This window comes from Corvus moneduloides, chromosome 1, assembly GCF_009650955.1.
Source record: "Corvus moneduloides isolate bCorMon1 chromosome 1, bCorMon1.pri, whole genome shotgun sequence".
Classification (NCBI taxonomy): Eukaryota; Metazoa; Chordata; class Aves; order Passeriformes; family Corvidae; genus Corvus; species Corvus moneduloides.
Window position 1 is genome coordinate 130,138,458 of NC_045476.1, and position 24,056 is coordinate 130,162,513.

At 38.2% G+C, this 24,056-nt stretch overlaps 1 protein-coding gene across 1 annotated transcript in view; it reads right to left on the bottom strand.

The window, feature by feature from the left end:
- Window positions 1-1,480: 1,480 nt before the first annotated feature.
- The window catches only part of EYA1 (EYA transcriptional coactivator and phosphatase 1), a 162,723-nt gene continuing 140,147 nt past the window's right edge, over window positions 1,481-24,056 (bottom strand). Inside the window, 6 exon segments of the mRNA XM_032127417.1 lie at window positions 1,481-3,719; window positions 11,250-11,350; window positions 13,466-13,587; window positions 13,892-14,006; window positions 14,213-14,373; window positions 14,567-14,625. Of these exon segments, the coding sequence (XP_031983308.1) occupies window positions 3,639-3,719; window positions 11,250-11,350; window positions 13,466-13,587; window positions 13,892-14,006; window positions 14,213-14,373; window positions 14,567-14,625 (639 nt within the window). The 3' untranslated portion in view covers window positions 1,481-3,638.

Below are 24,056 nucleotides of genomic sequence, written 5' to 3' on the forward strand. Positions count from 1 at the left end.
TCCAGCCTGGGAGATGACTGTTTCCCCCTGGATTTTCCCATTTTCTTCTAGCCCTTTGCCTGCACAAGAGAGCTGGACAGTTTTGGTAGAGCCAGTCCCTGGCTAAACAGAGAATGGCAAAAGTGGCAGCTGTGCAGCCTTGCCATTGACAAAGAACAGGAAGATTAGGACAGGACTCTGCCTCTCTCTTGGCATATGACACAAAGAAACATGTCTCTTGATATCCATCCTCTACTCATGTTGCAGGGCAGAATTCAACACTGAGAGAAGCAGAAAACTGAAGGAAAAGGCAAAAAAGAATTTCTAACAGTATTTTATTGGCTTGCATTGCAAGCATTTTTGAGACAAAGGTACCACTCACTGAGCATGCATTCCAGTCATGAAAGACATAAATAATAATAATAATTACTATATTTAATTTCACTTTCTTGGCACTACCTCAAAGTTACGTGTGTTATTCTTAGAATGAAAACCATTACAGCTGAACATTTTTATCAGTGAGCATCTAAGAAATGGAAACTTCAAGTGGTGCTGACATGTTTTAAAAAGTGGACCCCACATTTATGAGCTGCCTACATGAACTCCTTCACTCTATAGGACTCCTCTCTTTCTTACAAGATTTTGATTTAAGAAGGGTCTTCATATGATGCTCCTTAAAAAAGAATTATTTTTCTGATTATTGAGAATCTCGGAAAGAAAGACACTGACTTCAGGGCAGATTTAAGTGCTTACTTCATTGGACTAATTTCCAGCATCATTGGTGCTGTGCTGAAAACATATAAACATAATTCAACTCTGAGCATGCAACTTCCATGGTGGTGCCAATTACGTAGAAGGAGGTCCTTAACTGGTCTTGGTTTTGCTTCTATTTAAGTCTCACTAGACCAGAAAGTGAGTGTGTGTGATAACCACCCGGCAGTCAAGGCTCTCACTGATGGGCAGAGAAGCAAAAAGAGATCTTCACCAGACCATGTGTGTATAACAAAGCATCTGCTATTAAAGGGTGTTCACTGCCACTCTTCCCAATTTAAAGGGCAGCCCTGCTCCAAGCTTGGAATTCCCAGATGTTCAGGTCTGTAGAACCTCAGAGCATGGGAGACTTCTTGTAGCCTTGAGTGAGAGGTCTGAATGGTGGACTCATGCATTCAGCACATGGATTGCTTTGGATGGCAGAGGCACCATGGCACCTGAAGTTCAGGCATTTGCTTCTGTGAGTCACTTAGAGACACATTTCCAGGACACCAGGGCCTTATTCTGCACTGACCATCTCTAGCTGCTGCTGCTAAGAAAAAACACTGCTGCTCATCTAACTGAGCCTTCTGTAAACTAGATGCAAGTATTCTTTAACCTATTTAACATCTCAGCTGGGCACAAGAAGGTGAAAAACGTCTCTGGCTTGGAACAACAAAGAGATGAGAGATGTCTCCTCATTCCCAACCCAGAGGGCAGAACTATCACAGACTTGCATACAAGACAATTGTTTAATACGTTCACAAATCAATTTTATTAATTTAAAACAAAATTAATGAAGAAAAATTCTGTACACGATTGTGGACACAACACACTTTTTGTACAATAAGGCCCAGATAAACTTTGTTATTTTTTTCAGTCAGCGAGTGACTAAAAATTGAAAAGAGCCAAAGAAAAATAAAAAAAAGACAACCAATTCCTCCCCCCATCACTGTCTACTTTGTTTGAGGAAAAAAAGGCTAATTATAGTCTCCATTCTAAAAACTACCCACAATGTGCTTTATGATGTATGTGAGTACTGCATGAGTGGCAGCACTCATACTGGGTAAAGCAAAGCACATGTGCAAGTCTTGGTAAGATCAAAACCTCTCTGTTGGTACTAAAGCAATCCACAAACATTTTATTCTAGCAGCAATATGATTCCTCTAATAGAGAAGGGTGCTGATTTGTAGCTACATTGGTGCTCTGTAGCTTTGCAGGTAGCTGTTTCAAGGCTGGTGGTTTTTTAAAAAAAGAAAAGAAGAAAAGCCAGAAAATTAACGAAAGGTGAGGCTTCTTTTTAATAAGATATTTAACTGGGCAAAGGGAATTGGTACAATTCAAGCCAAAAAGTCAGACTAACTGTTTATTTAACCAAGTAGCTCACAGACTTCAAGATCAGAAAAGTCACAAGTCACAGAAAGACACAGTTTAGTTTTGTCCTTTAAGTGAGCACAGACAAAAGCAAATTTTAACTCCTTGGTGATAACCATTTCAGCATTTCCATTGCCGGCAATGGATGTTATATCTTAGGAAAATCTGACTCCTGGTGGAAGAGGATTAAAAAACTTAAATGTATATGAGCATTCTTGTTTAATTTCTCCAAAATATTCTCATTTCTAATTTCTAAAAATATTAGTGATGATAGTTTCCTTCATTTTTGGATGAGACAAAAGCTATTCAATACCAAGGTTCCAGTTTAAGTTACATCTTAAAATATATTTGTGTTCTTTCTCTATTTCTTTATGGAAAGACTCTCCTAATTAATTTTTTAATACTCTAAGAAAGGGTTAATATGTTAACTTTAAAAGAGGAAACAAAAAGACAATAAAGGCCTCCTCTTCACTAGTATTTTATCTGTATTTGCTTTGACTGGGGGGGACACAAGAAATCAATCTTTTCATTATCAGTGGGTGAGAGAAGAAAATGGCAGAGAAACAGCTGAGAACAAAACCCAATTCCTATTGACACTTGACATCCATGCTTTTGGTCTTGACAAATTTATCTAAAAAAAAATCCATTATCTACATATTTATATCCAACACATTGATAAGGCACTGCACAAATTTGTGCACACGTGGCCTCATTCTTCACCACAAGGCATTACTATCTTTCAATAGCATTTACCTTAACAATATGTAAAAGAATCATTCATTATTACAAATTTACACAAAAAATTCTTCCTGTACACGATTGTCTCAGTGATGTACCTATTAGTTTAAATTAGACATATTTTAAACTACTCTGTAATGTGCTAAAATCAAAAGTAGTTGCTGTACCATAAGGCAAAGGCTTATAATAGCCTTTAATCCTATTATACATATCCTCAGTTATATGATGTCAAAATATAGTCTGTTCATAAATAAGTAAAGATGTACAGAGTACCCTGGGTATGAGAAACCAAAAAGTAAACCTTCTTTATAAGAAAATTACTCCACTGGTATTTTGTAAAATCTCAGTCTTCATTGTGCAATCAAGTTTGCTGTGTTGAAGAAACGGCGTGTGTCACATTGAAGAGGCTAAAAACTAAAAAGCATTTGCAGGTCCTTTTTCTTTTCTTCACAGGTATGAACCTCTTATTTCCTTTTCTTTTTTTTTTTTTTTTTTTTTTTTCTTTTCATTTTCTTTTTCCTTCTCTATTTCTTTTTGGTAGCAAATATGGTAAAGATGAGTTGTTCAAAGACTCGCATGGCTTATTTTCGTTGGACTCGCAGTACCGGAGCCAACAGCTGTTCTGAAGAAAAAGACATGCTCCTCCGTTTACTGAAAGGGCAAGGGTTAAGACCAATTGCAGCTGTACGTCAACATGTTGAAATCATAAAGTTCTGTAGTCCAATGCTGACACAAGACACAGGCATCTCATCCACGGGCAGAAGGAGGCTCTGAGGTTTGAAAGTGCTGCTAAGCTGCTACAAGTACTCCAGTTCCAAGGCATGGTGAAGGGCCATAAGGTCAGAGTGGCTCGAGATCCTCCAAAATGGCATAGCATGCTGTGAACAGCACAGACAACATGTAAAAATAACCCCAAGCATTCTGGTATTTAGACCCACCCTTTGTCTTTCACAGGGATGAGAGAACACTTGGGGGAGAGAAAAAGAGCTCTGAAAACCTTGAGTCCTTCATGTTTATGTCTGGTTTCTCTGACCCACCCTCTGAGCATAAATTTTCAATAAGAGCAAATCTATTTACAATAGGAACTACAGCAAACACATCAGGACATCATAAGGAAGGGAGGGACTTCTAATCTCTTTATATGAAAAACAGATTGCAGAACTTGTAGAAGAAAATATTACTTCTGGAAAAAAATAAGACAAATAACATTTACATGAAGCATGTGGGTGATCTGAGGAAAGGAACAGAAAGAAAATAGAGAAAGTGAAAGTGTTGTTTACTATCAAAATTTATTTGCTCCTTGTAAAACTACTCCTGGCAGATGAGTTAAAAACAGAAATGGTGATTCAGAATAACTCATGTGTTGCCCACATCACTTTGAAAAGAATTTTATCCCAGTGACTTGTGTAACATTGGTCATTGTTAATAATGATCTTAAAACATCTTTTCCATATGGGACACTAAAATGAATACATATTTTTTTCCAATTAGTTGTAACAAAATCTGTCTGGAGCACAGATACTTTTGCAAAGAACCTGAATAAACCAAAAACACAAATCCCAGGAAAAAGCACAGATTACCTCATTCATGAAGGGTAAAAATCTGATTAAGAACTGTCTTTATACTTGAAACAGGGGATTATAATGTCAGCAAGAACTTTTGCGTAAATTAAAAAAAAAATAGCCATTAGCTTTTGTCAGGAAATCATTCTATAAATTCCATGGGAAAATAGTTGCAATTCAACAGTATTCTGGAGGCAAACATGGCCGTGGTCACCTTTTCATTGGGTCAGTTTCCGTCCCAGCATCTTTAGGAGGCAAACCACAAGCAATTTATTATCACATTAGCTTCTAAGTTCCCCAAGCATTTTATCTATGACTTCTCAAAGAGGCTTTCACCATCCTACTTTGGCAGCTCCTGAGCAAATTCCTAATTCCAATGGCAAAACTCCATCTCCTCTGTCACTTTTATTCTGATCTCCTTTTTTCATTCTGGTCTTCTCAAATTTTAAGTTAGAGAAAAGTTTTGAAAAAAATGTTAAACTCACTGTTTCCAGCTGCATGTTTACTGTAATTTTTATACCTGTCTCAGGAGGCAAACACCTTAGCACAGAGCCTGTCACATCTTCTTTGATATGACACTCCTGGGCTGAATGAAGATGCAATATGGATGCATCAACACCTGCCCACATTCAGAGTATGCCTAGCTTCTAGAGCAAAGGAATTTCTTCAGGAAGAAAACAAAATGAACCCCAAGAAAACACCATTGTAACAGTTTCTGTTCTGCTTTGCTTTGCTCCAGAGTGTTACAAAGCCTTGAGAAACAGCTGACTGAATCTCAGCTTGAAGATAAATTCATGAGCGATGGCTGACAATGGAGAGAACAAACCAAACAAAATTCAGAGACAATTGAGGTGTTTTTGGAAAAAAATGCTTATGATATTTCCAAAACACTTTTATAGATAGATCCTTTGCTTAAAAAGGAAATGTTAAACACTACAACACCTTTTTTTTTCCTGCATCTTCAATCTGGACTTACACTGTACTGTCTCTATGCTCCACCAGCAGTAGAAAGCAGATGTAGTTAGCTCACTCAGTTACAACTCCACGTCTCAGTGTCTTCCTTATTACATTTTACAGGCAGCTTACCCTCTGTGCTCTGTCAGGCCAGACACTGCTGCTTTCCAACTCACAGATTTCCTAAAGATGAACTTCTTGCACCATGTCCAGGAAATGAACCAGCAAGGGCAACATGAAATAAGAATTACTAGTCATGCCATTCTCTGGACTTGGCAAAAGCTTCTGTGCACCTATCTCTAACTCAGGCTGCAAGATCTTTCTGGCAGAATTTGTAATATCTGGCAGGGGTACTACATCAAGGACAAAGGAACACAGGTTCGTGCTTGCAGCAGGTCCATGCTGTGTTTGCCAGATGACTGCACAGGTCAGCGATGCTTGGCATTGCTGCCTCCTTTTCTTGTGAGGTTGCAGCTTCCCTCTTCCTTCTCAAAGCCCTGTCAGGTAGGACACAGCTGCTCTCCCTGACAGCCAGCCATAGCTCCCTGCTCCTCCTCTCAGCCAGCTTGGCAGCAGCTCTGCCTTAGCCACTGGGTCAGGGAGGTGTAAATAGCACACCTATTATGTGGCGTGGCGAAGAGTTTGGTGGACACTTGCCTCTGCAAAGTGTCTCTGCAGAAGCCAAGAGTCAATGACATGGATGCCCTCCAAGGTCATGCAGCAAACCAATGAATAGGGAGAACTATAGGAATAAATTCTTGGCTTCCAGCTCCCACCTCATGCAGCTCCAGCTTTATACTGCTTCCCTAGTAACAACCTCAGCATCACAGAGCATACACACACCAGGCAGATAGAGCAGTTAAAGACTCTGAATGATTTAACAGAAGGTTTAGCTTCTGCTAAATCAAATTACAGCCCCTCTTGCTAGATGCCCATGTGCAATATCGAGTTTTGGATTACCCTGTTTATGGGTCAGCTGTTCATGGTCAGATTTAAACCAAAACTGTAAGCAGTCATTATTTTGACTATATCTTTCTATTTAAAATTCAGTTAAGTATATTTTGCTTTATTTATGTCTGTCTGTGAAAGGATTATACCTATATTTACTTCATGCAGTTATGGGAATGAAGTGTGGAATGATACTAGAGAGTCTCATGAAAAAAAGAGGTTGTGTAAATCTCAGTATCATAATTATTTTCAGTTCTCCTGCATGCAGGTCAAAAGCATAGCCGCACACTCCCAAGAAATAAAGCACGCCAGGAACGTGGTGGCTGCATGGGGCTGGAATCTGCACTGACGCCCTGGGCATGGCTGAATGTGGCCAGTTCAGATTTCTATCAGTCTGATCCTACAGTACAGCCTTCAGAGCTGTGAGAAGGGGAAACAAACCTGATACAGATCTATATATATCTATATGTTTGCGTGAATATATAGAGTCTCACACATGTGTTCATATATGCATGTGTTTTCATGAGGCATGTACATTAATTTTCACCCTAAGATAATAAATGATTGTATGAAACTAAAACCTTTAAAATAACAAAATTATCATACATAACCTTATATACTATTCCTGTATTAACATACACTGTTTATTCACATCTACTTAGCCATGTCAAAAGCGGGAACACACCCATGAGACGGAAGTGTATTTTCTCTTACCAAATGACTGGGCAAGAGATCCTTGGTATATATATGTACTAAATATTGCCTTCAAAAAGCCATCCCTGCCAACACTTAGCACACATGTCATGCAGAACACTTCTATTCTGAGCAAAGCAAGAAATGCTAATCTTGCATGTGTTGCTGCGGGAGAGCGGATGACAAATGCTAACCACTAATAAATAGGTGGTGAAACTGGATGCATTAGTATCTAATGAAACTCTAAGTGTACTGTTTCAACATCTTCCAAGTAAATATGGAGATTCTGTCTTTTAAAAAACATGAATTTTTTGGTAGATGATACTTAGTAATAAAACATCTATGAATTTTTAAATGATTTGATTTTTATGACATGTTGAAACTAAATATGGTGGCAAAAGTTTGAATTTGGTTTTGATGAAAAAAGCATAAAAAATGAAACTACCAATTTATTAAGTCTAATAATTAGAGTATTATTAAATAACCTAAAATATTAAGCTATTTTATTTCTGAAAGAGAAGTAATTTTATTTTCAGCATGTACCTACTAAAAATACAAAACTTCAGCTATTTTACTCCACAAAATAGAGTGTTTCAATTAATACACATGCAAAACAAATCCATTTTTTGATAGCAACAACAAAAAGTGCGGACTACCCTCTATCCTCTCTCCCTTAAATGAATACATATTTATACAAAAAACTTACTCCTGAGATTTGTGATGGATTTGAATAGAAAACTCATCAGTTTTTGTCATCTTTCACGGTATTTTTGTTGTATTCCTGCCAGATTTGCTAAGCGGCCGCCTTTACTTCCTACCCCAAACCTGACCAGCACAGTGTGACTGTGAGCTTAAAAGCAGTGGCATATTGGATACCCATTTATATTCTATTTATTGCTCCACAAAGATTTATGATTTTTCCTCATGATTTCCCTCCAAGGCAGCACGACCATTTTGGAGACAAAGGGAGAAGCCCATTTGCCCAGGCTCTCCTGAATCACCTGATGTAAAATCCAGCTCCTCAGTGCAGAGAGCTTTTGTCTCTTCTCACAAACTAGAAATACTTTGGAGAATTCTCCTAAGCAGAAAAATTCAGGAGTTGGGGTTTTTCTGTCTTATTTCCCAAACATGTCCCCAAAAGCAAAGGCAAAAGATGAGCTCAAACAAGACAAAACAAAACAAAACTAAACTAAACAAAACACAAAGAAACAAAACAAAACACAACCTCCAAACCCAAAACACAAAACAAAGCAAAGCAAAATAAAATGCTGAGACAATGGAGTCTCTGGCAGAAACCCGCAGAAACTTATACTGAGAATGGCAGTGTCACTGCAGTGGCACTCGGAGGCGGCGGCTCTGACCCACATGGCACCGGCACTGGTGCCAGCAGCTCCCAAGCACCCTTTGGTCTTTCACACTGGTTGCTCTCTGCCCTCCTCTGCCTCTTTTCCTGGGGAAGCTGATATGAAGGTAGCAACCTTTGTGTGAACCCTGGTGTTACAGCCAAGCTGGCTGGTTGCTGCACTGATCCAGAAGGGTACGATTATTTCTCAATCCACAATGCAAACATCTTGAGAATTTTAATTATCTCACCAAATATTTTGCTGGAAGTGACAGCTAAACAAAGGTGTCAATATCATAGTTTGACTGAAGCTACCAGAAATGTAACAGTGTGCAGTTTCTTCAGTGTATTATGTTTACTTACATCAACCAAAAGAGGCATTTAACGAACAAACTGTTTATCCTAAATATGTTTCTCAGTAAAGCAGTGATCTTTTAAATGGTATTAAAAAGATTTTATTATTGAATTTTTATACTAATGGCAATAATAAAAAGATTTTAAATGTGTCTTTTATTTTTCCTTCTGCTGTATTGATTCAAGATTTTCCATGAATTAAGGACATAAATGAAAATCTTATGATGAAGCAATTTATAAATGATTGGTAAATTATTCTTAATAGTAAAACTTAACTTTCTTATCCCCGAAGCTGGAAGCTCAACTTTTTTTTATTCACTGAATGAACACAGAATAAAAAAATCTCTTGAATTAAATAGGCTTGAATTTATATGCTCATTTGAAAAGACTCGTTAATGTTTACATGTAATCAATGAAGTGCTAGCTAAAGAAGGGTGTACTGTTTATGCTTTAAGCAGTGTAAAGAAACACACATATATTAATGGCTTCACCACAGGCCAAACCCCTACGGAAAAGTGCTGTGCAAAGGGGTAACAGAAGACCTGTCCCTTCTCTGAGAATACCACAAAACCTGACATGCTGACAGGAAGGAAGGCAAGAAGGAACCAGCTACCAAGATTCAGAGGATAAGCATGATAATGGGGTGGTACGTTGCAGGACAGTGACGCCACTTTGGATTGATATGCTTTGGGTACTTTAGTGGAGGTAAAGCTTCTGTTTTGTTTGTGTGCTCTCCAGAGAAGGTCCAGGCTTTTACTGTTTTTTAATACAGCAATACAATTTATTCCTTAGACAGGGCACATGCCTTTAACATGAATGCACTAGGGTGCATTCCCGTCCTTGCTCCTCCTAGTAACCCTAAAAAAACCTTGAGGAGCAGATAACAGTTAAGACATCATCAGAGTTGGCAGCAGCTCCTCATACTGCAAGGCACTGTGTGGTTTCTGCTCTTGCAGAATGTGAAGGACAAAACTAAAGAGGCAAATCCTGCTTTCATAGTGTGAAATGTTGATTTCTTATTTGATGTAGTAAGAAGCAGGACAACAATCACAGAAGCATTTTCTAAATCAGATTGATAGTTTATGCAGAAAGGCAGGACTGCTGATGTACTTATTGATTTCTCTGGCAATGCTGCAGCAGATAATTTAATCCAGAGCATCTAACATGCTTCCAACCTGAAAATTCCTTCCACCAAGAAAGAATACACAGAAGTAATTGCACAAAGGAACTTTCTATACTGCTACTCCTCTTAGTGACTGGAAAGGCTTTTTCTTATGCTTTTCTGAATCATGTTTCCTGTTGAAAAAAAGCATTGAAATAGATAATGTTACCAAAAGGACTACTCCTGCCATTATCATATACAACACTATTTCACCGAGCAACAGAAAAGGAACAAAGAGAAGGAATTTTTCCCCCCCGATCTTAAATACAGCTTTTAAAATGTAATCATTTGCAGCGGGAAAACATTTCTCTGCAAAGATGAAAGGCATTTCTGAAGGAGAAAGGAGCAAACTGCTCCCAGTTTCAGTCTGCCAAAGGGATATATGAAACTGAGAGTCTGCAAAGTGCTGGGACGAGCCGGGAACCTACCCGCAAGGCTTCAGGGGCACAAAACCCAGATTTCATGAAGCAAAACCAGTCAATGGTTGTTAAAACACCATGTGGACTAATTAGTTTCACTTCTCCAATTTAGAAAGTCACAGTGGAAAGAGATAGAAGTATCACAGAGAGTTTTGTGGTAAAAAAGCAGCTGTGTAAAAGCAATTTATCTGTGAAAGGAAGCAAGAACAGAAACGTCCATTTTCCTGCTCTTTCTCCTATTATTCAAATAGCCAGTGTTATGCCTCATTCCTCCAAGAAATGAGTGTGTATCTGTAGACTATCTTGGGTAGAATAGCAAGGCTAGAAATAACGCCTATTATTTGTGAGTGGTAAGTGTTACTTTTTATGCAGCTTAATTCACATTGAAAAAAAAAATGAATTATTCCCTTCTCAGTGGAAAGCAAAAAATAATAGACAGTCAAATAGTATCCACTGTTCAGTTATCTGAGGTTATGAATGCAGGCCAAGCCACAGGTTGTTGCCTGAATGCAGAATCCAAATTATGGACACACAAGAAATTGGAAATTCCTGTATACCTACTCCAGTCCTACATGTCTTTTCAAGGTGTGACATATATGTATTTCATACAGGCAAACAGCATACTGCCTTTGATCGGTAAGAATCACCATATTTTGCTTACATTCATAACATCCTATGTGGTATTTTCAGTTGCCAAGGAAAACAGAACTATTAGTTCTTGGCACAAAAGCCAAGGTCCATTTTCTGGTCCCTTTTTGAAATACATCAAACATAAATAGTTTAATGTGTCTTTTGGAGAGCAGCAGGGCAAATCATTATCTATAGTCTTACCCAGCTTTCTACTGGATATGGTCAACACAAACTTCATAAGGCGAAGATATCCAACCTAAATGTCAATGTATGCTGTCCCATGTTGAAGAGAAGACAATTTGTCAGACTCTTGAAACCAACCCTCACCAAAAGAAGGTCATTACCTTTTTTGCACCTTGTTCTTCTTCGACACCATCCCCTATAACAACATACACTACTTTTCTTCCAAATCTTTGAATTATTCGTTCAAAACAACTTTCCTTTCCTGAAAGAAAAGATCAGACTATTCAGGGTAGGTGGTGATGGGATGACATCAAATAAATAACTTTTTATCCTGGATCTCCCCATCCCTTGGAATTCTTAAGTAGAGCTACAGGGAGAGAAGAGTCTGTCCCTCAGAACGGTGTATCAAGGCCAATTGCAGCACAGATATAGCATACTAGAGGTCCAGAATATCACCTATCTTGTCTCATTCCCTAATATGGCACAGGTTTTGAGGGGAATTTCCATACCAGGAGAATTATCTACCATTTGTTTATGACCAGTAGCCTGAGTTAATTGATTGAATCTGAGTTGAAATTCTAGCTTTTTCTCCAAAATCTGTGACAAGATTAATCACAGCTCCTAAAACAGTAGTACCCTGACTTAGAAGGTCACCCAAAAGATTTAGATTTAAATGCCTATAATCTAATACATGGCCCATGTCCTTGATCCTGCACTGGGATCCATTAACATGGGTCATTCCTTCCCTGCACACACCTAGGGAAATGATCTCAGTGCTCCAGCCCTATGCACAAGTACCACTGAATCACAAAAATGTTAAGGGATGGAAGGGACCTTAAAGATCATCTAGTCCCAACTCACCCTGGTATGTGCCAGGACACCTCCCACTAAAACAGGCTATCCAAGGCCTTACCCAATCTGTCCTTGAACAATGCCAGGGTTGGGGCATCCACAGCCTCCCTGGGCAACCTGTTTCAGTGTCTTGCCACCCTCACAGTAAATAATTTCTTCCTAATAGCTAACCTAAATTTCCTCTCTTTCAATTTGTACCCATACTGGGAAGCTTCAGGTACTGGTATTGAGAAGCCAGAAAGCAAGCAAATGCTTAGAGTTGAGTTTTCTCAAATGTCCCCCTTCTGAAAGGTCACTTTAGTCTGGCCACGGGACATGCTAACCTGTGTGTCTACAGCAATAGATGGGAAAAACTGTGGTTTTTAAAATAGTTATTTCAGCTAAAGAACAATAAAAGCACAAGAAAAAGTAAGCTGGAAATTAAATGAAGTTTTCTAGCCATTAGAGAAGCTAAACTACTTAATGATACCCTTTAACAGTAGTGCCAGGCATAAGAAACCTCCAACACTAAGTTGAAACAGCATTTATGAATCATGGCATGTTATGAAAATCTCATGGTTTCCTGTGACAGTCAGTGACAGAACACATTTTTCCAAAAACATCCTTCTATCCCATGTACGTGAAGTCACAAGTGAACATTTATTAAAATGTTTTCATTAAAATGTGTATTTAAATTATTATATTTCAAAGTTATAATTTACTATACAGTTTTTACAGAGGGCATTGCAACTTTAATATCCAGGAAACAGCTTTAAATCTTTTACGGTAATGCTTTCAAATTTCTCTGTAAAACTCTGAACAAATTTTTGTTTTGTCTTGTTTAAAAAAAAAGAAAACCCCACAATTTTTTCTTGACCATTTGAGCTTGCTGTATTATAGATACTTAAGAACACATGCAAAATGTTTTTGTGTAGCCCACAATTTTGAGGGAATCTGAGAAAGAACAGATATGTCATAATCACATTAAAAACTACAAACACCGTTGCCATCTGGTCTGGGGTACTACTGCACACTCAGAATAACATCTTTTATACTGAACCAGAAAACAGAAATAAACATTTGCCTGGCTGAAGCTTATTACAGTCAGTATGAAGAAACTTAATAATTACATTCTGCAGCAAAACATTCTTGCTTCTGGTAAATTGTTTACCAAAATTTGCTCCAGAGCCCATGAAAACAAATGGAGCCAGGGCTTACCTTTACAGAATTTCTCCTACAGCTACTCAGGGAGACTCCTACACAGCCCCACAGTTTCAAGAAATGATGGAAAAAAGGCAACTACATTTCTTCCTAACAGAGACTGCACCACTGTTAATAGAGCTATACAAAGCTTTCTCTGCTGGATCATGACACATTTGAAAAGCACTTTTAGGATGCTTTAGCAATGTTTCATGAAGATCAGGTGTTACTAATCTCTGTATTTACCACTGTGAAAGCATGTTAGAATTAAATATAGGCTACTATACCTTTTTTTTTTTTAAAAATACAGCTTTAAATGTATCACAGCATGATAAAAATAGCTCACCTATTTTAGTTGCACTGTAAATATTCTCTATGGGAAATACAACCCCTAGTCCATACAGCAAGACTTTTGCCAGAGCTGGAATTAGTTGAGTAGTTGTTACAAGAATGTTCACACAGTTTGTCCTATGGAAGAGAAAATGCATATATCCTTTTTTAACAAAGCAAAACAGAAAAAAACCAAAACAAAACAATAGAAGGAAAACCTTATCCCTCCCATCGGAACCCCTCAATATTATTATTATTGCCACTTAAAAAGAACATCTCTTTTTTTGCCACCTTACAGATGAGCAAGGTGTGGCACGGTCAGACCAGAATAAAGAATGAGGATAAGGTCCTCCAGGTTCAGCATTTTGCCCATCAGACCAGACAGTCTCTTCCAGATCATCATCAGACACCCTAGAGCTTCCTTCATACTCTTAGTACTCACCTCGAATGAATGAGGGTGAGTGCTTTCAGTGCAAGTGTTAACCAAGAATCTGTCAAAGCTTCAATTTCTGCTCTTAGTTGTAACCAAGCCTCTCTTTTTGCTGGACCAAGGAGACCTGTGGAGTAGACAAGGGCATGTCTGCACTGGTATTAAGTAGCGCTCTGTCATTTTCCTTTGCTTTCACTAACTCAGACAATTTTCCACACACTGCAAACTAAACAGATCGCTAAGCACTGCTATGTTAAAAAAAGGAGTAGAAACCAGTTCTTCCCATTGACAACCTCTAATGTGTGTTTGTTAGATAACTCCAGAGTCACTTGCCTCCAACATTGTTTTTGTAGGTGTTGTATATCTCTTTTACTCGTCTGTAGCGGAAGGCCAGTTTCCGCATCCAGTCCACTCCTCCGCGCACGCCGGTCGCCAGGCACAGATTGGCGCTGGTGGCAGCCGCGGGAAAGCCGTCTGTTCCGAAATTATATGTGCTAGGCAGACATAAAAAACCCCACAGATGAATAAAAGGCAACAGGTTACATTGAACCACCAGCTACTCACCTGGCTGGGCTGCACAGGAGATAGTTAAAAGAGAGCAGGCTACTCTGAGCATCCCAGCAGCCCATCACTTGCCCAGGAAGGAAGAGGCAAAGCAACTTTTTATCTTAAGGAGTTCTCTTGTACCTTAAATCTTGACCGTTGTCGTCTGAAGACACGTCATCAATGTGAACCTGGTCGCATTCCTAAGGTGACAGAAAGATTTTATAATTTTCCTGGTTTTGCAAATCTTGAAAGCACAGCTATAAAAAAATCTATGAACCATCTAGTCATCAGGGATATTTTTAATTGTGGAAATCAGTAGATGGCAGTCTTGCTAAAACAACTATTTTACCTATTCCTTGTGCTCATTTCTTAGAATAAATGCACACCATCATTAGCTACTACTGTTAAATAGCTTTCCAAAAACACATTTTTATGTTTAGAAAGGAAAGTGGTTAAAAACAATTAGCATATGTGTTCCATAAACGTTCTTGTAGCCTTTCAGGTACCTTAAAACATCATGCTGCTCAAAGCTGATTCAGTCAGTGCATAAGTGTAACTAAAACCAGACATTTTGGTAAATGTAACATATTAGAAAAATTAAACCTGATGCTAACCGCCAATGAAATTATGACCTCTGATTGCTGTTGAGCCACACACCAACACAGCCTGAGGCCAGTGTTTCAGAGGAGTGCAGATGAAAAATCTGTTCCTAGTTTGCCATTCATTTGAGAGTTGTGAGTTTCCTTCTCTCTCTTTGGTCTTAGTGCATGAAAGCAGCATGCCAAGATGAAGAAAATCTGAACAGAAATACCCAAATCAAACCATCTTTCTTCAGCAGCTTGTCTGCAAACTAACACAATGCATTAAAAATTAGCTTCGTCCATCACTAAATTAAAAATCGCAATGCATGTTGTTTATCCACAAAAAGCCCCCATTAAAACATTACTATTAACATTTTAACTGTTGGCAGGAAAACAAATAAGCCTCTGACACTCTAGATCAATATCAATTCAATGTTTGTAACAATAATGGATTTTAATTATTTTACTAATTTCCTCTTCTCTCTCCTAATGTGAAGTCTTATAACAAATATGATCTATTTTAAAGATGAAAATGCTGCAATCCTTTATTTTTGTGTTGCTTTCCTCTGAACAAATTTTTCTCTCTCCATGGATTTGTGAGGAAGGGAGGGAAGATAGAAGTGGAAAGAAACTCAAACCAGCTGTTCCCTAACAGAATTAAAATCATGACCCTCAACCCTTTTTCTAAAACATCTATTTTCCAGCCAACCCTCTCCCAGCAAGCAGCAAGCTCCAAGGAGGAAAAGACTTTGACCCTGTAACCTTCTCCTCCTCTCCTGAGGTCAACAACCTCAGATAAGAAAAAAGCTGAAGAAGCCTATGTGGTCTCACATGGTGGCTGTGGATTCTAGATTTTTAAAAACATTCATTTACGAAAAATGCCTCAGAAACTTGAAATGTTTTGAAGAACAAGGTGTGGTCTTTTGCACTTGTACAACATATTCTTACTGTAATGCTTACTCTTCTATATCTTATGCATAGGCAACTTGTGCTAGAGACAGTGGTAGGAGTGACAACCAGCACAGGAGAGACAATACTACATTTGCTCATATTTAACCACCATACAGTGAATTTCCTCCTCAAGCAGACAAAATGCATTAGATGTACAGACACAGCAGAAACTGCAAGTGTGAGCATGTGTTGCCAGGCTTTGAAAATCAACTTGGCTGAAAAAAGAGCCAGAAGCTTCTTCAGCAAGTTATCAAATTCACATAATTTTTTACTATTTTTCTGTTTAAAGCTGAAAGCAAGTGTCCATCCAAATGCATGCCACATTAACAATTCAAATATCAGCTGAGTGTAAGCCAAAGAAGAGACACCCTCCTGAATTCATTAGCTTCCCACTCTAGTTACTCTTACAGTGCTCAGTGATTTCTCCTTCCCCAGCTTAGAAACTATGAATGGCAACTGCAACAAGCTGCTGGAGAAGAGAGCCCAAAATAGAAATCTGTGAAAAAGAAATTATTCTTTTAGTAACCACAAAACTAAAGGAAGGAGTAGAAAATCATCTCTGAGCAGATGAAGGAAGGAATAATGCAAAAAATTTCCAAATTCAACTCAGAGAAAAGATAGAGGCAGGAAAAATGAGACTACTACATCTTAGATACCACAGTTAGACAGAACCTGGGGACTTGGAACTTTAATTCACAGTGCAAGATCTTGGGACCATCACAACCCTTGGGACATGACAGACATTCTCACCTTCTGTTTAACCATCTGCTTGGTAGGTAGAAAGTGAGAACTGCAGTGATACATTAGAAATAGAAATTGTGGCATCAAAAGAAAGAGGTATTTTGGAGAGAAAAACCCAGAAAATAAATCAGAGACTAAAGATTGGTGGGGCAAAGGTACAGAAACAGTGTCAAGAAAGGAAGAAAAATGAAGAAAATGTCACAAGCACCACAAATTTCAGAATATAATAAGAGAGAGTGTCCTCTTTTGTCAGGAATACAAGAAGGAAAAAGACAGGAGGGGAACAAAGCACAAGAGATACATGCTATAATTTAGAAGGGATTAAAGCCCACTGTGATTGACACTACGTTAGAGCTAAAGGGAGGTCACAAACAGTGCACGACTGTTTTGTTCCTTTTGAATGGCCGGGCACATCTTTGAGGCTAAATGTGAGCTTTGAGTGCCAGGTATTTTTTCACGCTGTCTAGCTGACTTGGACTTTGGGCTAATGAGTGATGGCTGCATTTTTCGACCCCTGAACATGGTAAGGAAAAACACTCATTTAGCAATTGCTGTTTTAGCAGGGAAGTTATTTAGGAGTGATTCTTCAAAGAAGCCAGTTACCTGCCCATCATTCATTGATCTGGTCCATCCTTCCATCAGAACCCCTTGTATTTGTTTTCACCTGCTTGGTTTGTGTGTAGCATTCTGTTTGTGAGATACCTGAGGTACTGCTCAGTCCTCTGATTAGATATAAGCAAGCACACACGGAGTCAACAACTTAAAACAGCCATCAGCTCAATATGCATAATCAGGGGTACGGTAAAACACTGCCCAAAAAATAAAGTATGCCCTTCCAACAAGAACACATAGACTCTAAAATGTGGTATATATATACATAGATGCTAAAATCCTCAAGTACTTCTCAGAAAGGCTTCTGTGAGGGAAGCTGACTTACTATAGGCCAAATGGCCATTCAGAAAAAAAAGTTTGTTTGCAGGCTTATGATTTCAAACTTTCACAAATGTATTTGATGCTTTTGTGAAATTTTCATAGGAAATACAGTACTAGAATTCTTCCCCTAATTTCTCTGGCAAAGTGATATCTGAAACTAATACTGAAAGTCCCTGTAGAAACACTGTTATTTATGCAGATGTATTTTATTATGACAGAATCAGTTTAGCAGTCAAGTCCAAAGCAGAAAATTGAAATTGTGGGATTCTCTTTTAAAATAGGCTGAATTGGCAAGTAAGGAGCAAAATATCCTGTGGCTTACATATAAACTTATGCAGCTAGCTGTGTTTTGCTCCTAAAGGCGTTGACCTTGCAATGTCAGTGTTTCCAGTTTGAAAACTTCAGGAGAAACTACAAGTGATAACCTGTTTGTACTAAAGATTTGTATTTCAGTCAGACAGGCTGAGATGCAGCTCTGCACCTTCAGATCAATCCCTGGAAAGCAAAATGCACTTGGTATCATTTAGAGATAATATTTTCAGGAAAAATGGGAGTTGTCAGCATGTGTAACTTGGCAAATCTATGGATAGTAGCTTAAGAAGTTACTGCCCATGCTGTCCTTTTTTGCTCTTTCACGCAGCTAGCTTGCATGGATTCATGTGTTTGTGTCCTTCAGACCTTTCTGTGCCACAACTGGTAGCTTAGCTTGAATCTCCTGCAGCAGCCCAATTAAACCAACAGATGTTGCATGGAATAACCGAGACTTGTTTCTCCATTCCCTTCCATCAGCTCTGCTGTGGGGCCTGAAGCAGCAGCAGATATGTGCTTGCAGGAGCAACTTAAAGCTGTTGCAATCATTAGCTAAGTGAATGTCTCCAGTGAAATGCAGCAAGCCAAAGATAAACAGTAATCAAAAATGAATGACTAGGGGAGTCTAGCCTAAGATTTGTACATGGAAAGCTTTTGTCCTCTCCCTCCTCCATTCCCAAAGCATTTGTTACCTTCTTCCTGCTAAGTTTTCTTCCTTCTCTTTTCTGTTTTTGTATGATGAGCTGAACACTCCCAGAGATGCTCTGCAGTCATCATTCACAGCTCTTAAAATGCCTGGACCTATGTAGTCTTCTGGAATCATTCCTTTAAACTAACTTAGGATCTTTATAAAGATTCATATGCAAAGCATTAACTTATGGCAGAAATGTTCTGCAAATATTTATATTACTTTGCTCCCTCACTACCACCCGTTAGGTTGTGTACTTCTGCCATAATTATGTAAAATACGCTTCACTACTCAATTTACTGTAGGAAAATTAATAACAATAATAAAAAAAAAAGACATTAAGGCTGTTATAAGAGTTCTCTTATCTGTGCCAATACTACATGCCAAGTGGAGTGACGCAACAGCTAGCATGCTGATCCTCTACATTTCTGTGTTACAAAACTAACAAAAATAAAACTAATAATTCTGCTATCTTTGAATAAACACTGACATAAGGTAACTCTGGACAAGTCTGCACATTATAAAGGGGAATAATGTGAATAATATCAACATAACCTCAGAGGATGCCGAAGTATTACAGTTTCAAGTCTGCTGATTATAGCTAAAATATATTTCCACATTTGGTTAATCTTCTTAATTTACTGTGAGAAAACTAACACCACACTGCCAACTAATTGTTTCAATACCTTAGTCTGCAAAGTCAAATGAGAGAGGAAAAAAAACCCCAACCAACAACCACCCTTCAGAAAGAGCTATTTTCATTTTGCCTTTACATCAGCGGGCCCATTGAGACATCCTGGAAGCTGGCCAACTCACAGGAAATGATTGCTGGGATTCTCTGTTCCTCTCATATCTGTCATTATGCAATTATATCCACTGCTTCATTTTCCCTACTGAACAGTAGAGAAATTTGGTCATGTACATGTGAGAACAGATCTAGCAAAACAAGTTAAAGATGCAATCCTTTATAAATGTGATGTATCCGAAAAAAATAGAAAAAAAAATCCCCAAGCATACACTGCTGTGTTTTTAATGCAGCTTTTTAGGACAGAAGTACCTCTGTTTACGTCTTTTCCAGGAATAAGATATATACCCTTTCAGCTGTATATACCCTTTAAGACTATTATCTGCCCCACAAATACTCATCATTCCTATTAGCCATCACAACCTGCTTCTTTGGGAATCACAGAGTTACAGATTGTCAGAATTTTTTTTTTTCCAGGCAAAAATTACATATTCCAAAGCTAGTTTGTGAACGACCATTTACCACCACCCCCCCAAACTGTTGATTTCTAGTTTTTTTTACTCATAGTTCTGACCATCTTCCAGCAAAATGAAAAGCAGATTGCTTCAACCAGTTTCTGTTCTAATTTTAGACAAATAACAAGGATCCCAACACTATTTACAAGCATTCTTTAAGCTTTAGAAGTAAACCTCTGGCTTTTACTTGGCTAGAAGGATAAAATCTCTGGTATGTACGGGTTAGAAAATTGAACAACAGCACATCTATATCCTCTGTGCATTTATATATATATATATGTGTATATATATATTATGACCTGTGCCTAATATTCCTCTACTGTACTTCTGTGCTTGCTAAATATAAAAAACCCTCTGCACTTCCTTTCAAGCTGAGGCAACAAAGGCTGAAGTGCTGAACTTCCTAACCCATCATCGTGGAGCGCCTGTTAACGCACAGCACAAATCCATGTGAAAGAGCAGGGACTGCAGTTCGCAGGTTCTCAACACTGGCACTCAATTGGCAGGACCTGTCATCTCTGTCTAGCCTGCACTTTGTGACCCTAACATTTTCTCTTCTTTCCCACCACAATTATTCAGCGCTGAAGAAAAAAGGTGCAGATTACCTGTGGGTCAGGCACAGGATATTAAGAACAAAGAGAGTTCTTGAAATCCACTTCATTCTGTCTGACAATTTGTGTATGAACAGTCAAGGAATTAAATTGGGCTGTGAAGGCTTTCAAAATGCTCCCTTTTTAAACTTAAGACTATAAAGAGAAGCTTATAATGTAAAAAAAGCCCATAAAAATGCTACCAACCCCCCCCTCCCAAATCCTATCTTTTATTGTTAAAATAGAACGCCAGAACAACAACAAAAATATTATCAATATAACCTATTAGCTGTTATAAACACTGAGGACTATGAACTGAAATTATTTACTAACTATTTTTCACAGCCAATGACTTTAAAGTACTCTTCTGCACCAAACACGTAATCCTCTTATAACACGCAATGTAGCCCGTTCTTTTCTAATAGAAAAAGTGATTAAAATCCTACTTTGCTTGCTCACATCAACAAATGCATTTGGATCAAATATGATACTCCTAAAGTAAACAGTGTTTATTCCAAAATAAATCAACAGATCTTATTCTGCAACTTGCGTTTATTGAAGTAGCTATGCTAAAACCAAGGTTTACATTTTCATTTCAACTACACCTTGTAAGTGGAAGAATCCAATTTAAAATAAAACATGACCTAAAGAAGTAGAAAGCAGTGTGCCAGCTACATTCCCACAGCAAATGAAAACTCTATTTTGCTAGTTTTCTTTACTTCATAAGTTTCATGAAGCAGATATTTCAAGAACTCATATTGTCTCTGTATGTATTACTCCATACACTGAAATCTTTCTGTTGAAAAGGAAGACCAAAAAGTTAAATCGTATCTCTAGCAGAGGGTCAGCAGAACTCAGGACAATCACAGAAAGTGCAGTCCTCTAAACCCCAGAGCTTTCTTGCCTGCTACAGGGTATAAATTTGTTCAGATTTCAGTTCAGAGACAATCCCTATTGTTCTGAATACACTGGTTACATTCCAGTTGTCCAGACAAGATAAAACATAAAATTATTCTAGTTCTGTAGTATATCAATTTACTCAGAGAAGTGTTTTAGAATGCCTCTCTAACAATCAATTCTTGCTCCAACTCTGACGAAATAATTTGTTTTTCTATTTCTGTATATTTTGCAGGAAAAGTAAAGGGAAGAGAGTGGATGTCAAAGAAAGAGTTTTACCAATATATAGAAATGGCTAAATAAAACTCAAGTGTATCTGCATAAAGAGTCTGTGTCACTCCTGGAGAGAACAGTGCTAAGTTCAAAGTGTCAAATTAACTGTATTTTTAAAGGTCAGCACTTCACATGTGTTTAAATATTCTCTTTACGACATGATTCCTATTATTTGCTAATATACACTTTTGTAAAGAGAAAAAAATTCTGAGATTAATGAAAGACAGTGAAAATAAAATATGAAGGTATTTTAAGAAGTAAAAAAAAGCCATGAATCTCATCAGAATCTAATGAATTATTCCCAACACATTAACTTGAAAGTATACTTCTAGGAACATATACATTTTGTTGAAACTATACACAAAAGATTGTTAAAATATATTTAAATTTTAAAGAATCTAAAAATTAAATGTATGAAAAGAAAGCTTTTTCCACAAAAGCCTTAAAATAATGTCTCATTTCTCAGGAAATAAGGGATTCATGTGGAAATTTTTACAAGATGATCTAAGCTGTGTCTTTCAGTTCCACACAACCAATTCATTTAAACTTGCAGGGCCTTGGTGGTGTTGATAATCTCCAAATGCATATGTTTAAAATGAAACCTACAATGATTTGAGTGAGCAAGTCTCCCATCTTTGTAATTGTCTGCTAATGAGACAAAGCCAGGGTTTAAAATTCTCTCTGCTAACCTTGCCAGGATGGACAGCAAAAACATTTTCTTCTATTGACAGCCTGAAAACCTTTCCACAACACTTTGACTTTTCTCTTTCCTTTTCTTTCCCACTCCCAGTGCTGTGGTGCAGAGGGCAGATGTTGACTCCTACTCTGCTGCTCAGTGGCAGGACTAGGGAGTGAGCTGACCCATCACTGCCTTGCCCAGCCAGAGCAGAGGACAACTATCCTTTGTCAGAGCTCTGAGAGTGCCAGCTAGAGAGACAAGAGGTTTTGTGCCACCTTACAGCCTGTGGTGGTTTAACACCAGCTGGCAACTCAGGGAGAAGCAACAGAAAGGTAAATAAAGTGACAAAGTGATGCTATGAGCATGGTAGGCTTGTGGGTATTTCAGCTCAGCTGTACATGTGCAATCCATGTTGTACTCTTGAGAAAGGAAATCATATAGGCTCTATTTACAACAATTTTTAGTGGCACCTAGCATGAAAGGTACTTGTCATTTGCCATGTGAAAGAAATTAAGTAGTTAATAAGTTGCATAAGCCTATAGGAATGGTCTTCTCAAGTAAGCAAAGGAGGTATTTGTTATTCTTTGTAGCGCTAACACTCACGAACTACAGCAGCACATTCCACAACAGCCAGGCATCTTGCATTTCAGATGGGTTGAGGCTCTTAGCTGTGTTTTGCACACACCAGCAAAGCCACAGTTCTGCCTGAATGAAGACTTTGTTTTGCATTTTTGGTCATTCACCTACAGCTACATGTGTGATGTAATTTGGTCCTACATTCATGAAGTGAACTTCATGAACTTTCTGCAAGTCACCCATGGTAGTAGTATGATCTCACATAGATGAGAAACTATTTCCAGTCATTCCCTCACACACATATTAGAGAAAACTCTGTACCGTGATTCGTGTTTCCTTTCCTCCCTACCCTTCCTTCCTGCACTGCAACTGAGCTGTTCCTGAATTGCTGCTGTGGAAAATCAAATGCAAATACATGGGCTTTGTGTCTCAGTCTAAATGAGCGAAGGGAACTGCTATGATACCTGCTGGAAGGGAGTTCACAACTGTTGACAGGTTCCTTAGAAAGTGAACTTGCCTTTGCCAACTCTTCATAGAACTTATAGTACCTTAAAAATAAGGCTTATATCTCTAAAAATAAATTTAATGCTGTTAAAAGGTTTTGAAATAATCACATTTGGCTTTCCCAGAACTCTCTGTTGATGAAGAACTATCAGAAGTTGAATCACATGCTTCTCATAAAGCATCCCTAGCCACTATCTGGTCAGCAGGTTCCCATTACAGACATCACAAATATTGGGAGGAGATGAACTCTTATTTCAACCAAAAGAGAAAAGTAATTTTTGAATAGATATTCCTCTGTAGGCGCCCAATGACTCCACTCTGGGTAACCAAAGATTTGTTCAGCTGCCATCCTTATGGTATTTGGGGGTGGGCAGAAAATAATTCAGTCAGCTCTGTTTGAAGCTTTCCTCTCCCTGAAACCATCCCTTGTATCTCACCAGGAATAAGGCTTATTCAACAGTCTTTCCTGTAATTGTTTATTTTTTTGAGTCTGATGGCCCAGAAATCTATTTTCAGTATGTTCTACAGTCCTTTCTATGTTTGGTGGTTTTGTTGTTTTTTTGGTTTGGTTTTTTTTTTTTTTTTTTTAGAAGTGACTACAGGTGTTTCTTATTCAACATCTAGCTAATCAGCTGGGAAATGAAGAGCC